The sequence below is a fragment of the Chrysemys picta genome, chromosome 3 (genome assembly GCF_011386835.1).
Source record: "Chrysemys picta bellii isolate R12L10 chromosome 3, ASM1138683v2, whole genome shotgun sequence".
Classification (NCBI taxonomy): domain Eukaryota; kingdom Metazoa; phylum Chordata; order Testudines; family Emydidae; genus Chrysemys; species Chrysemys picta.
Window position 1 is genome coordinate 129,517,121 of NC_088793.1, and position 12,715 is coordinate 129,529,835.

Consider the following 12,715-nt stretch of genomic DNA (forward strand, 5'->3'; position numbering starts at 1 on the left):
TTGATAGTGAAGATCATAATTGCCCATGGGGATTATTGTTGGATACTCATTTTTAAAAAGGAAAAATATACAGAAGTGTGTGTGTGTGAGAGTGGGAGAGAGAGAGAGAACACCCCAGACCAGCAATATAAAACAATCTTTTTTTGTAGAAGAACAGGAGTACTTGTGGCACCTTAGAGACTAACAAATTTATTAGCGCATAAGCTTTCGTGGACTACAGCCCACTTCTTCGGATGTGGATAAAACAATCTGTTATCCTTGCAAAATGCTAAAATCCTATCTTCTTGCTATGAAAATAATTATTACAGTAAAAGCTGTTTTATCCGGCACTTCCCCAACCAGAAAGCTCTACAGGGGAGTCGCATCTTATGCGGGGGTTAGGTTCTGAAGTCTGCGCATAAGGCAAAAATCGCATGTAGTCAAACGCTCATTGAGTGGAATGGCGGGCGGAATCGCCCGCACTACAGGTACAGTATTTAAATTGTTGTTTTTCCTCTTTTTTGTTTTGTTTTGCCGAGCGCGTTTAGTTAAAATCCTGTAAGTTAAATGCACCTATGATGCAACTCCACTTTATTTCTATTTCTGATCTTCATTTAAATACCGGTTTATAGTATGGTTGGTGCGAGGCCGGCAGGGGATTGGGGTACGGGAAGGAGTAGAGCGTGAGCTCTGGGAGGGAATTTGGGTGCGGGAGGGGGTGCGGGGCTGGGGATTGGGGCGTACAGGAGGTTGGGATGCGGGGTGCCAGATCTGGGGGGCACTCATCTTAGGCGGCTCCCCGCAAACGGCGACCTGTCCCAGCTGCTCCTGGGTGGAGGCGCGATAGGCAGCTCTGTGCGCTGCCTCTGCCTTCAAGTGCTGCCCCCGCAGCTCCCATTGGCCGTGGTTCTCAGCCAATGGGAGCTGCGGAGCTAGTGCTCGGGGCGGGGTGGGAGCAGCACGCAGAGCTGCCTGCTGCGCCTCCAACTAGGAGCAGCCAGGACAGGTCACTTGCGGGGAGCCGCCCAAGGTGAGTGCCCCCTGGATCTGGCACCCCGCACCACCTCCCTCTTAGTTAATCACCACCCCAACCCTCTGGCCTGAGCCTCCTCCCGCACCCAAACTCCCTCCCTCTTAGTTAATCAGCATTTTTCACTTACCGGCACCCCCCTTTCCCCCAACATGCTGGATAAAACAGCTTTTACTGTGTTATTATTTTGGCATTTTTAAGGACACGGCTTCAGGTTAGTTTAGATACTGTTGCCTCAAAAATGGTATGCACATTGAATAGCTGATATCCCAAGGGAATGATGTAAAATCAATTTATTCAGTTGACTTCACTCAGCCTATTTTCAACCCGTTTCTCCATTCACTTCATCCCATTTTTTTCTCGCAGCAGTTGCTATGAGAGGAAAGATGGAAATAAATTGTGCTGTACATTCCTTTTAGTTTGCCATTCTTACTGACATTTGGCTATCTCTGCTGCTTTAAATGGTACTGGAGCTGAATGCCTTCTATTTTCCTTCTTAAGGATATTTGCTTTCTTTGTTCCTTCTAAAGAAGAGGCATTTTATATTAGCACTGTTGAGATTGAGTCAGCATATTAGTATAAACCTAGAACTCGAGATCACTCCGTTGGCGCAAAATGCATACATGTAACCATAAGAGGGTTGTTTGTATTCCTCTTTATCAGCTAGATCTAGCAATTTCTATGTCATCTGAAAGCTATTTTTGTCCAACAGGACTATGCAACAGCTCATGAAGACTTTCAGCGCTCCTTGGAACTGAACAAAAACCAGCCTATAGCTATGCTATACAAAGGCTTAACCTTTTTCCATAGAGGACTTCTGAAGGTAAATTTGTTTTTAAATATCCACTTACAGAACAATGCCTTTAATATTATTTTATTCCTATAAAATATTCTAGCTGTTGTAGATATTCTGTAGGTGTCCTTGTTTTTTCTCATGACTGAGATAAATCATTATACCAAACCTTTTTAGGCTCTGTTAAATCCAGTGGCACTTCTTGGTTCACTGAAAATATATCTGATGCATTATGTAGATATGTGCCGTGTAGATATCAGATATTCTCACTGGTACGCGTGTGACTGATGGAATATATGATGTCAAATAGGGACAGATTTTCAAAAGTGCTTGACACCCAGGGTCTGACACCGAAAATATGTCCAGTTAAGTCCAAAATTTCTTTCTATCAAATGAAAAAGAATGCCTAGGAATATGACAAGGAAGGGGGATGGAGAGGAAAACACTGGTAGCTTCCTTACTGCATGAATTAGGAGAGGGTAAGGGGAGTCCCCTCCAGGCAGCCAATGGGGATCTCTACATATGCATTTAATGCATGCCAAACCTGAAACTCTCATGCATACATTATGGAAGGGAAAAGCCATGTGCCTCCAAAGACTTGAAACAGAAGGCAAATAACTCCTCTTCTCACAAAATGGATTTTCTAAAAATCACATAATTTTTGAACGTCTGACTCAGATTTTTGAATGTTTGAGGCTGGCAATACCGGTTCTGTTCCTAACTTACTGGAGTGGGGGGAGCTGCTGGTGCTTTTTTCTCAGGGTTCCTCCCTCCCAATCTATCTCCCAGCTGCTGCTTGTTTTCCCCTATACTTTTTCCATTCCTGAACTTTCAATCAAAAATCAGGAAAGAGCAGGTTAAGGATCTTAAGTTGTCAGGCTGTTTATTGTAAATCTTATCTGAAAATAGCACAGTGGCCCTTGGTAGTGAACTAGATCCCCAGTGTAGTGCTGACTTTGGAGAAATGTGCTACCTACTGAATCACCGCCACCACTTCCTATGGCACCCTGGGTTATCATTGGTGCACTTCTATCTAAATTGTGATCTAAACCCACCCTGATTAATTTGAGACTTGATGAGATTAGATCCTGGAGTGGAAGTTTGATTGTAATTAGTGCAGTAACTGAATTCTTAACACACTCAAACTAGAATTGAAATACTGTAATTTGCCAGTTCTGTCATTTACCTGTTCTCTAAATCAGAACACGTATATTCATTTGTTTAAATCCTATCTTTGCCTAAAGGCTTAGTGGGCCTTAAGTTCTTCTACTGAATGAAGTCCTACCTGTGTTGTTTGTCATTTAGTAAAGCATTAAACTAAGAAGTATCAAGAGAATTAATTTGAGTCCTAGTTAATGAGCTATGAGTCTGAGGTTTAGGTTAATGAAGTCTGGACCATATAAAGTAACTTGAACTCCAACTGACATGGCTCTGCCAGCAAAAAATCCTACTGTAGATGCAGTTATACCAGCAAAAAAATATTTTGCCAATGTAACTTATTCCATTTGGGCAATTAGTTTAAAGTATACCAGCAGAAGAACTCTTTTGCCAGTATAAGCTGTATCTCCATGAGGGCAATATACTGGTATATCTATCCTGGCAGACCACTTTTAAATATAGACAAGGAATTAATTCCCTCTGTAGGGCTTTGAGCACGAATCTGTAGCCACTTGAATACATCAGAACAATAAGAGGGGCAGGGCTGTGAAGTGAGTCTGTGTGTAAAAGTTAAAAGGGGTGTTGTGAGTGAGGCGGGGATCTGGAGGAAGAAAGGATGGCCTTGTAGTTAAGACATTGGACTGAATTTCAGCAGAAGAGAGTTCTGTCCGTCCCTCCATGTGGTATTGGGAGAGTTGCTTACTTCATAGCTTATTATAGCCATAAAAAGGATTATAGCACTTTTTTATTGTGTGATTTGAAGCACAAACTACTGTAATATTTTACTTGTACACTTTTGGATTTTGTAATGTATAATGCCTTGGTCAAACCTTCCACAGGTCTTACATAACAGCACAAAATCCTTTGTAATTACTGAATTACTTTAAATTTAAAGTTATTGAATTTAACTTTAGACAGGGATAATTAATGACAGCTAATCATGATGCCTACTTTTGTTTTATGTAGGAAGCTATTGAATCATTCAAAGAAGCCCTGAAGCAGAAAGCTGATTTCATAGATGCATATAAGAGTCTGGGACAGGCCTATAGGTAAGCACATTCAGAAATAGCTTTTTAATACCACTGGCTTAAAGCCTCTACCACACTTTCAACACTACATATCAATAAAAATAACACAAGAGTCTTTAATCACAGATTTGTTTCTCTATATTTTAATGCGTTATTGTTGATAGTTATCGATAGCATGGACTTCAGGGTTGAGCTCAATGTAAATGAAACAAAGGCAAAGAGGTTTTAGTATAAATCCAAAGTAAACAGGTCTGTTAAGGTATATGTACACTGCAGTCAGAGGTGTGATTGCAGCTTGGGTAGGCATACCCCTGCTATCTTTAATCTAGCTAGCACCGCTAAAAATAGCAGTGAAGATGTGGTGTTGGGGGGGGCCCAGTATGAGCTAGCAATACAAACATGTACCCAGGAGAGCTTGTACAGTCCATGCCGCCATGTCTTCACTGCTATTTTAGCCTTGCTAGCTATATTAAAGCTAACACGAGTATATCTACCCGAGCTGCAATCACACTTCCAATTGCCATGTAGACATACCCCTTAGGCCCTCATTTACCTGATTTTTGGCTTCTATCAGTACCATAGTTGAAACATATCCCCAAGTGATATTGTATAAAGTGAGGTAAACATTATGAACCACAGTTGAATATTTTATTCTCATAATGAAAACTTGCTAGATGGTTTCTGAAATCATAATATTTAGACAGCAATGAGTGGTTTTTGCATGTTTAAGTTTTGACTTAATTATATAGTGCCACAAGTGTGATAGATACTATATAAATTAATATAAACACAGGGTCTCTGCCCTTAAGTGTTTGCAATCTAAACACTTACACTAAAATTGGGAAGTAATTATTTTTAAAAACCAACCTGTTGTTTTTTGCTTTAAGTATCAGCAAAATAAATTCCTTTTGAAAAACCTAATGTATTTAAATTGCACTCTTTTTCAGGAGTTAGGTAATGGGTCATTCTTTAGTTTTGCTTTTAATAATGATATTGAAATGACAAGTAGAGAACTTCACTTTGTTTATTAAGGCTTTTAATTTATATGTCTTTAAAAAGGTGATCTACAGATAATAACTAGGTAGAAAAGCAGTTGTGGATAGGTTATATATTTAAAAAAATTAATAATACATAAACCAGTCATCATCCTGACTACTATGCCTGTATATTGTATTTCCTCTCTTCCCCACAACCCTCTGTACTTCGTCAGTTTTTTCTTTTATATTTTGGACTATTATGTTTGGAAAACACCTACATTGTGTGATTTGGTGCTACTGCAATATAAATTGTTGCCTGTGTAATCTTAATTTGGCCCCCTGGCAATACACTTCATAATATAGTCTTGAATTCCATGATCACCTACTATTTTTTCCTACAGGACCCCTGCCTCATTTTGTGCACAGGATGCACTGTGCACCTATTCACAAGTTTTTATCCTTATCATTCAGTGTGTTATTTGCCTATGTCTTAGTTACCACAGCATCTAAACCTTGCACTGAGTATGCAATTATTAATTCCTCGTGGGTTTTCTGTGACACTCATCACTGTAGTATGGATGCTTCACAGACATGAATTCATTGATCTTCACAACAACCCTTTTATTCCTGTTCTATACATGGAAAATGTAAGCAAAAATTGTCAAATGTCTCCTATGTTTGGGTGCCCAGTTAAAGGATCCTAGGGCCTGACTTTTTCAGATAATTCAGTATTGCCAACCCCAAAGGTTCAAAAATCATGAGTCAACCCCCCCAAAATCATGTGATTATTTTTTAAAAGATTATGTTGTGATTTTAATCTGTCGTTTTTTAACACTCTGCCCAATGTGTGGGTGTGACAGTTAGCATTGCCAGCTCTCCCTGATTTGAGTAAGGTGATTTTGGCCACCACGACAGGAGCTTTTACTGTGTCCCTGATGGTGCAGAGCTTCCAGCATCTCTCTAATCCCAAAATTCTAATTAATTGTCCCTCCATCTGACCAGCTCCCCCACCCCCAAGCCCAGCAATTCATTATACAACCCTCTCAGCCCTCGCATCAGTTCTGTCCTCTCCCATCTCCCACATCTACTGCTCCTGCAGGTTCATGAGTCTTCGCTGCCTGTAGTGGGGGCAGGTCCAGGGGCTCTTTCCTTTCCCAGTCCTTGTGTTGCAGGGATCGAGAGGGGAAGGGGGAGCAGCAGAGGGAAGATTGATCCATCTTTTACAGAAGGGAGGAGGAAGCAGAGCATCCTTGCACTGCTGGGCTTTGTGTTCCTCCTGTGAGAATGGTGTCGACTGCTCCCTCTCCCTTCTCTCTGCTCATGTGAGTGGAGCAGAGAGAGATCTGCTTGCTCCTATAGCTGTTTCCCAGGAGATAGGTAGCCAATAGCAGGGTGTGGGGGCCCTTGCACCAGGCAGGGTTGAAATTCAAGAGAGGGATGGAGCTTCTTGCATCATTGTGAGTCTGGTTCAACCCCCAGCCAAAATTGTGTTACTTGTGAGGAAATTGCAAGAGTTGGTGACACTGGAATATTAAACATTTTATTTCCATTTAAATGTTCATAACACAGATCCCATTGACTTCATTTACATTTATTAACGTTTAGCACTGCTACAAATCAAACCCCAGCACCTCAAGTTGGGAACCCAGAAAATGAGGAACACACAATTAGTGACCACCTCTGAAAAGCTTGGTTTAAGTGATTTCTTCAGAGTCACATAGGAACTCTATGGTAGAGTAGGGATAGAATCCAGTTCTCCAGGATGGCCTTCAACTGTCTTCACCATGAGACGCTTCTTTCTCTTCCTACAGTCCCCTGCCTCATTCATTACACATCTTCCAACTTCTGTAACAAATGTGGCTAGGATTCTACAGAAAAAAGCCTCCTTCGTTGTGCACTCTTATTTCATTCCCTGAGCGCCATTCATCCTGTCCACTGAATAAAAAAGGCAGAGATCCTGCAGGGGGAAAAAAGTATGGTTATCATGCAGTTAAAGACTATGCACAAGGGGGCAGAATTAACAATTGCACAAGCAACCTTATAATAGCATATTTAAAAAAAATAGCCTATTAAGGTTATGTAGTGGATGTCTCAAAATAGACATGGTAGAGTAGTATTTCAGCACATTAAGTTCAAACTTACCTCCTTTTGTCTTTCTTGCCAAGCACAGACCCAATGCAATCACCAGTGCCTTGGTGCACATCTAATCATGCACTTTCCTGGTAACATCATACCCACCATGGCTGAGTGCTGGAGCCTGCCTGTAAGGCAAGTCCTGTTTTATTTTCCCCAGTAGTGAATGTGTAAATCTGTATCCATTAAGATACACGATATTAACTTATTGAAAAGTAACGTCTTTATTCTTTACGAGGTTTTTCAGCACAACTATTGCTTTCTTTTCTAATATAGTCAAGCTCCGTCAGTGGGGGTTTTGGCAACTGTTAGCAAAATGGGTGTTGGGATATGCAACTGAACAGGAGCTGGCAGTCATGGGTATGCAGGAGTGTTGTTTCATTTCTTATTCAGGTCTGCTAATTTAAAGTTTAGCAAATATTAAAAACATGCCAAAATTTCTCTTAAGTCGTTTGGAAAAATTTTTTTATTTGCCAACATTTTTCAAACATTATTTGTAGATCACCTTTTAAGCTAACGATAAGATCATAAATTCATATAATTTTTTTAAGGACAGAAGGGGTTCATTGTGATGATCTATTCTGACTGCCTACATAACACAAATCTTAAAATATCACCCAGTAACTCCTGCAGCAAATTCAATAACTTGTGGTTGAAATAGAATGTATCTTTTTTCAGATTATCTGCTTTTGAAAAGGCTTTTGAATATGAACATTAATCAGTTAATGAACCAGCTTCAAAAATATAAATTAGTTCTTCTGCTTGGTAACTGCATGTGCTTTGATTCTTTATTTTTAATGCTGCTATCTTAAATGTGTGTGGTTGATTGGAACTCATTTAATATATTAAAATTGGATACTGTAAACTGAATTCAGAATCTTTGGTTTTACATTCCAGTTTTATCAAAAGGATATTAATTTAATTTAATTTTTAAAACTAGATCATGTTCTATTGGCTGTACCTACTTCTGAAATTATATAATTCTAAATGTAATGATCAGTTTGGCCACTAACTGAAAACTGGCACATGTTTTTTCAAATGGCAGCTTCTGAAAAACATAAAATTTACTTACACTTCTGAATCCTATAAATAGCTTGGGGGTGGGGATATCAGCTGGACGTCTTCAATTGTATCTTATTCAAGGGTGCTCATTGTAGGAGGCTTTCATTCTTGTCGATTCTGAGGAAGAACTGTCCAGGAAATGCATAAAGTTTCATAGTCAATAGTTAATGCCCACAGAGAATTGTGTGAATCCAGGGTCTAGTGGGATTCTGTATCCAAGAGTAGATCCGTTAGGTGAAGAATTGTGAACAACAGTTTGGTTGTCACTGCTGAAGAAGTTGCAGAACTCTTACCTTACTCAAAGAAATTGTCCCTAATGTGATTTTAAAAAAATCAGCCCTAGCTAGATCATATCTTTTCTTAATATCTTCATTTGGATTGCGTTAAAATTATTTGGTAAAAAGGTAGGTTTGTATGTTCACCATTGCTTTTTATGTTCCTCACTTATGACTTTATGGAATTACCTAGGGAACTTGGTAACTTTGATGCTGCCACAGAGAGCTTCCAGAAGGCTCTGTTGCTAAATCAAAATCACGTTCAGACATTACAGCTCAGAGGAATGATGCTTTACCATCATGGTAGCCTAGATGAGGCACTGAAGAATTTTAAGGTAAGCACAGGTAGACCTCAGAGATGTGTACTAAATTAAGGATTGATATTTTTTAATTAGACATAGTACTTATCAAATTACAATTAAAATGAAATACAATAATGTTATGTTCCACATTCTGAATATGAATGAAAATTTGTATTGCAAGTAAAATACAATTCTGTATACAATCTGTTTTGTAAGCATGATTTGTAGTCTTACAATTAGTGAATGATGAATCAGTTCAGGCATGGGAGGGAACTGAGACATTTTCCCCCAGACTTACCAATTGTTAATACTAGACTCTTAAATGGTATTTTATAAGGTTTTGAAATGCTCAGATTGGTTTTATTCAGTAATTTGGTCAGAAGTGGTACCCAAAGTTTTGAAATTCCATAAGGGGTTGGAGGGCTGTTCTCATAAAACAAGTAGCCAATTTTGTAATCTCTAGGTTCAGATAAGCATCTGAACTTTTGGATCTGAATCTTTTGAGTTTTCTCCATCATGAACAATAAAAGCTAACACTTTTGTGTAGAGTGATCCATCTGAAATTGTAAAAACACGTGCCTGTCCATGAGGTAGATAAATTATATTCTAATTTTGCAGATCCAGAAACTAAGGCACAGATGTTAAATGACTTGCCCAAAGTCTCACAGTGAGTCATCGGCAGAGCAAGGAACAGAGCCAAGTCTAAGAATCCCTACTTCCCTATCTTAACAAGCACACTTTCCTTTTTGTTTATTTAGAACATTGTATATCTTTATGTAAATTACCATGTGTCCCTGCTTTGTGACTCAATTTGTAGATCTTGTTGTATTTTTAAAAACAGTTTAAATAGCAAATGCTGTGTGAAGAGATGCAGATAACTCCTGAGTGTTTAATACATCCATGTGGTCAGAGAATTTTGTTTTGGGGTACCAAATTCTAAAGTATCCTATTGTCTAGCATTATGCTAAAACTATCATGATGTAGTACAGAATTGACTGTCAGGTAATGGTAGTGCAGTGCGTGAATTTCAGAGCTATGATGCTTGGTGGAAGAGAAGAACTGATGGTGGATACATTGTATAAAGTTGCATCTTAAGAAAAATGTCTCCTAATTTTAGGGTCGGTTTGCACTAGGAAATGACATGTTATGCCAATGCTTGTCAACAGTGGGTTCCTTCTAGCCTCTCATCTGGTGCTGAAAACTGTTTAGCTGCGAGTGTAGCTTCAACAAAATCACTTGGTTACCGAAAATGTGATCAAGATCAAGTTTCACCAACACTGTTACATTTTATGTAATGGTGATGAAAATATTTTCTCCATCTTAGCTAGCAATTAATTAAATTGTTTTTAACATCAGTTGAAGAAAAGTCATTGGGAAAACAGTTGCTGACAACTTTTGAAAGTAAAAGACCATTCCCTGGTGTCGGCCTTGTGACTAAAGAGCTTAGTAATGTATATTAGACAGTTCCAAGATACCCAGGTTAATTTTTTTTTATTGATTGACTTGTTTCTTTAATCTTCTAGAGATGTCTTCAGCTAGAGCCATATAATGAAGTATGCCAGTATATGAAAGGTCTCAGTCATGTTGCAATGGGGCAGTTTTATGAGGGCATAAAAGCTCAGACCAAGGTTATGTTAAATGATCCACTACCAGGCCAGAAGGCTAGCCCAGAGTACCTAAAAGTGAAATACCTCCGAGGTAAGTTATGGTTGGGGGGGAAATGTCCTTTGACATAGGACTAAAATTGCCTAAGTGTAAGAGTCACTTATGGAAAACTATTTTAAGTAAGATGTATTTATTCACCTGAGTGTTGTGTTGAGTGAGCTGACTTCATAGGTGTCTTGGCGCTTGTTTGTTCAGAGTTAAAAGCCAGGACCAGAAATCAAACTTGGGTCTTGGTTTAGTAGTAAAAGTAACTATGGTACCACTTAACTGGCCTAGACTTTTAACTGTTTATCTAGGATCAAGTTTAACATTGATTAATTTAGTAAGGTATTTATCTTAAATATCTTAACAAATATATACTCCTGTTTTAAATTCTTCTTTGGGGGAAAGTAACTGTTGGCCGAGAACAAAAATAACACTTATTTGTATTGTTTTTCTTTACCTCCGCAGAATATTCTCGATATTTGCATGCCCATCTTGATACCCCTCTTACGGAATATAATGTAGATACAGATCTTCCTGGAAACTTTAAGGACCATTGGGCCAAAAACCTTCCCTTTTTAATAGAAGACTATGAAGAACAGCCAGGATTGCAGCCACATATAAAGTGAGTGGTTTTTAGACAGACCATTTAGAGCATTCCTGGTAGGATTTTTTCAAAAAATGGCATCTGAGGATTAATTTGTCACAAATGTTTAACGCTGCCTGAAGCCCACAGAAAATGTTGGGCACTTTTCAAATTCAGAGGGGCTTCAAATGCTTGATCCAGCTCAGTAAAAAAGAGGTGGAATCAGAACTTGGTCAAAATGATCTTCTCTAGTTCCATGTAATTCAGTAAAGATAATTCAGGTTATACAGCCATGTTAACTGTTTTGTTCTTTATTTTGTCTTGGAACTGGATTAGGGGTAATTAGATTATAGAACACTTTAGTACTAGAGAAACTCAGGATAGACTTCCATCTGGACATCCATCCCTAGTGTAGAAACCTCAATTTGGAGTTTTCTTACTGTTAAGTATTTAAGATTTTTTTTTTAACGGTATAATTTCTCAGTTACTCGGACATTAGATATATTAATTGTAACTCTGACTGAAGGAAATTGTGTCTTACGCTCCACCTCTAGAGTGGTGGTAATCAGTCACCAAAGCAAAGGCTTTATCAGATTAGGATTTAAAAGTTTAACTATCAGGGAAGTAGACCTTTTCCCTACATGAGATTTTCTCTCTCTCTGAAAACTAGCCTTCAGTTTTATGGTCATTTCACACAACATGGCTTAGAAACTTGCCATTTTGTAGGTATGGGCTCAAACCTGTATTTCTTATGCATGCAAAACATCTACTGACTTCAGTCGGCATTTTAGAGAAGGAATTACAGAATCAGACCCCTAGTCTGTGTTACTCCTCATGTTTTCTTTCATGCCATAGCTCTGATCCCTATGAAATTCAGGATTAATATACACTGAGGAGGTGACTCACTATAAAGCCTTTTGCAATAATTAAGTCTGATGGTGAAATACTGTTCCTGTTGAGATGAATGAGTTTTGCTATTGACTTCATTGGGGTCAGAATTTCACCTCGTTTGGTTTGTGTGTGTATCTACAACACGTGTGTTTTTTGGTACTGCTTTTAATTCTTTTCTGGGCTTATGTTACTGACCACCACAAATAGATTGTTTTTAAGCTGTTTTCAGGAGCCATCATGGCAGATGGTGGTTGATATTTACTTTGTGACGTTTTTTTCTTCAAGGGATGTGCTATTTCAGAATTTTGAAAGCTATAAACCTGAAGTGCAAGAACTTGTATGTGTGGCTGATCGTCTGGGTTCACTGATGCAATATGAGACACCAGGATTCCTTCCAAATAAGAGAATACACAGAGGTATGCGGGGGGACTCTCCACCTGGGAATGGAAACTAAAAATGTCAATGCTTGCTTTGATAGCACTTTAAGCTAATAAACTTAAGGTTGTTTTACACTGGGTACTTATCGGCATAATGACGTCTCAGGGATGTGCAAAATCCACATCCCTGAAGGACGTAGCTTTGCCAACTGACTCCTGATGTAGACAGCACTAGGTCGATGAAGAATTCTTCCGTAGACCTAGCTACCAGTTATACGGGAGGTGCATTACCTACAGTGATGCAGCTGCAGCGGTTTAAGTAAAAATATACTCTTAAAGTGATATGCAGTTGTAAAACCTTTTTCTTTACATTTCCATTCATCTGAAATGTATTCTACAAAAATGTGTAGATGTAAAATTTACAGATAACCACACTTCGTATCTTAATAGGTACATATTTTCTGAGGCATCATGGTC

At 38.8% G+C, this 12,715-nt stretch overlaps 1 protein-coding gene across 15 annotated transcripts in view; it reads left to right on the forward strand.

Moving 5' to 3' along the window:
• Positions 1–12,715, forward strand: part of TTC13 (tetratricopeptide repeat domain 13) — a 74,946-nt gene that overhangs the window by 32,913 nt on the left and 29,318 nt on the right. For all 15 annotated transcript variants that reach the window (XR_006174003.2, XR_006174005.2, XR_006174006.2 and 12 more), the window contains exons 8-13: positions 1,722–1,832; positions 3,927–4,009; positions 8,629–8,770; positions 10,261–10,435; positions 10,853–11,009; positions 12,147–12,277. Coding sequence is in view for 6 of the 15 variants with exons in the window: in XM_042848329.2 (XP_042704263.2) it covers positions 1,722–1,832; positions 3,927–4,009; positions 8,629–8,770; positions 10,261–10,435; positions 10,853–11,009; positions 12,147–12,277 (799 nt within the window). In the remaining 9 variants the exon portion in view is untranslated. The remainder of the gene's footprint in view (positions 1–1,721; positions 1,833–3,926; positions 4,010–8,628; positions 8,771–10,260; positions 10,436–10,852; positions 11,010–12,146; positions 12,278–12,715) is intronic.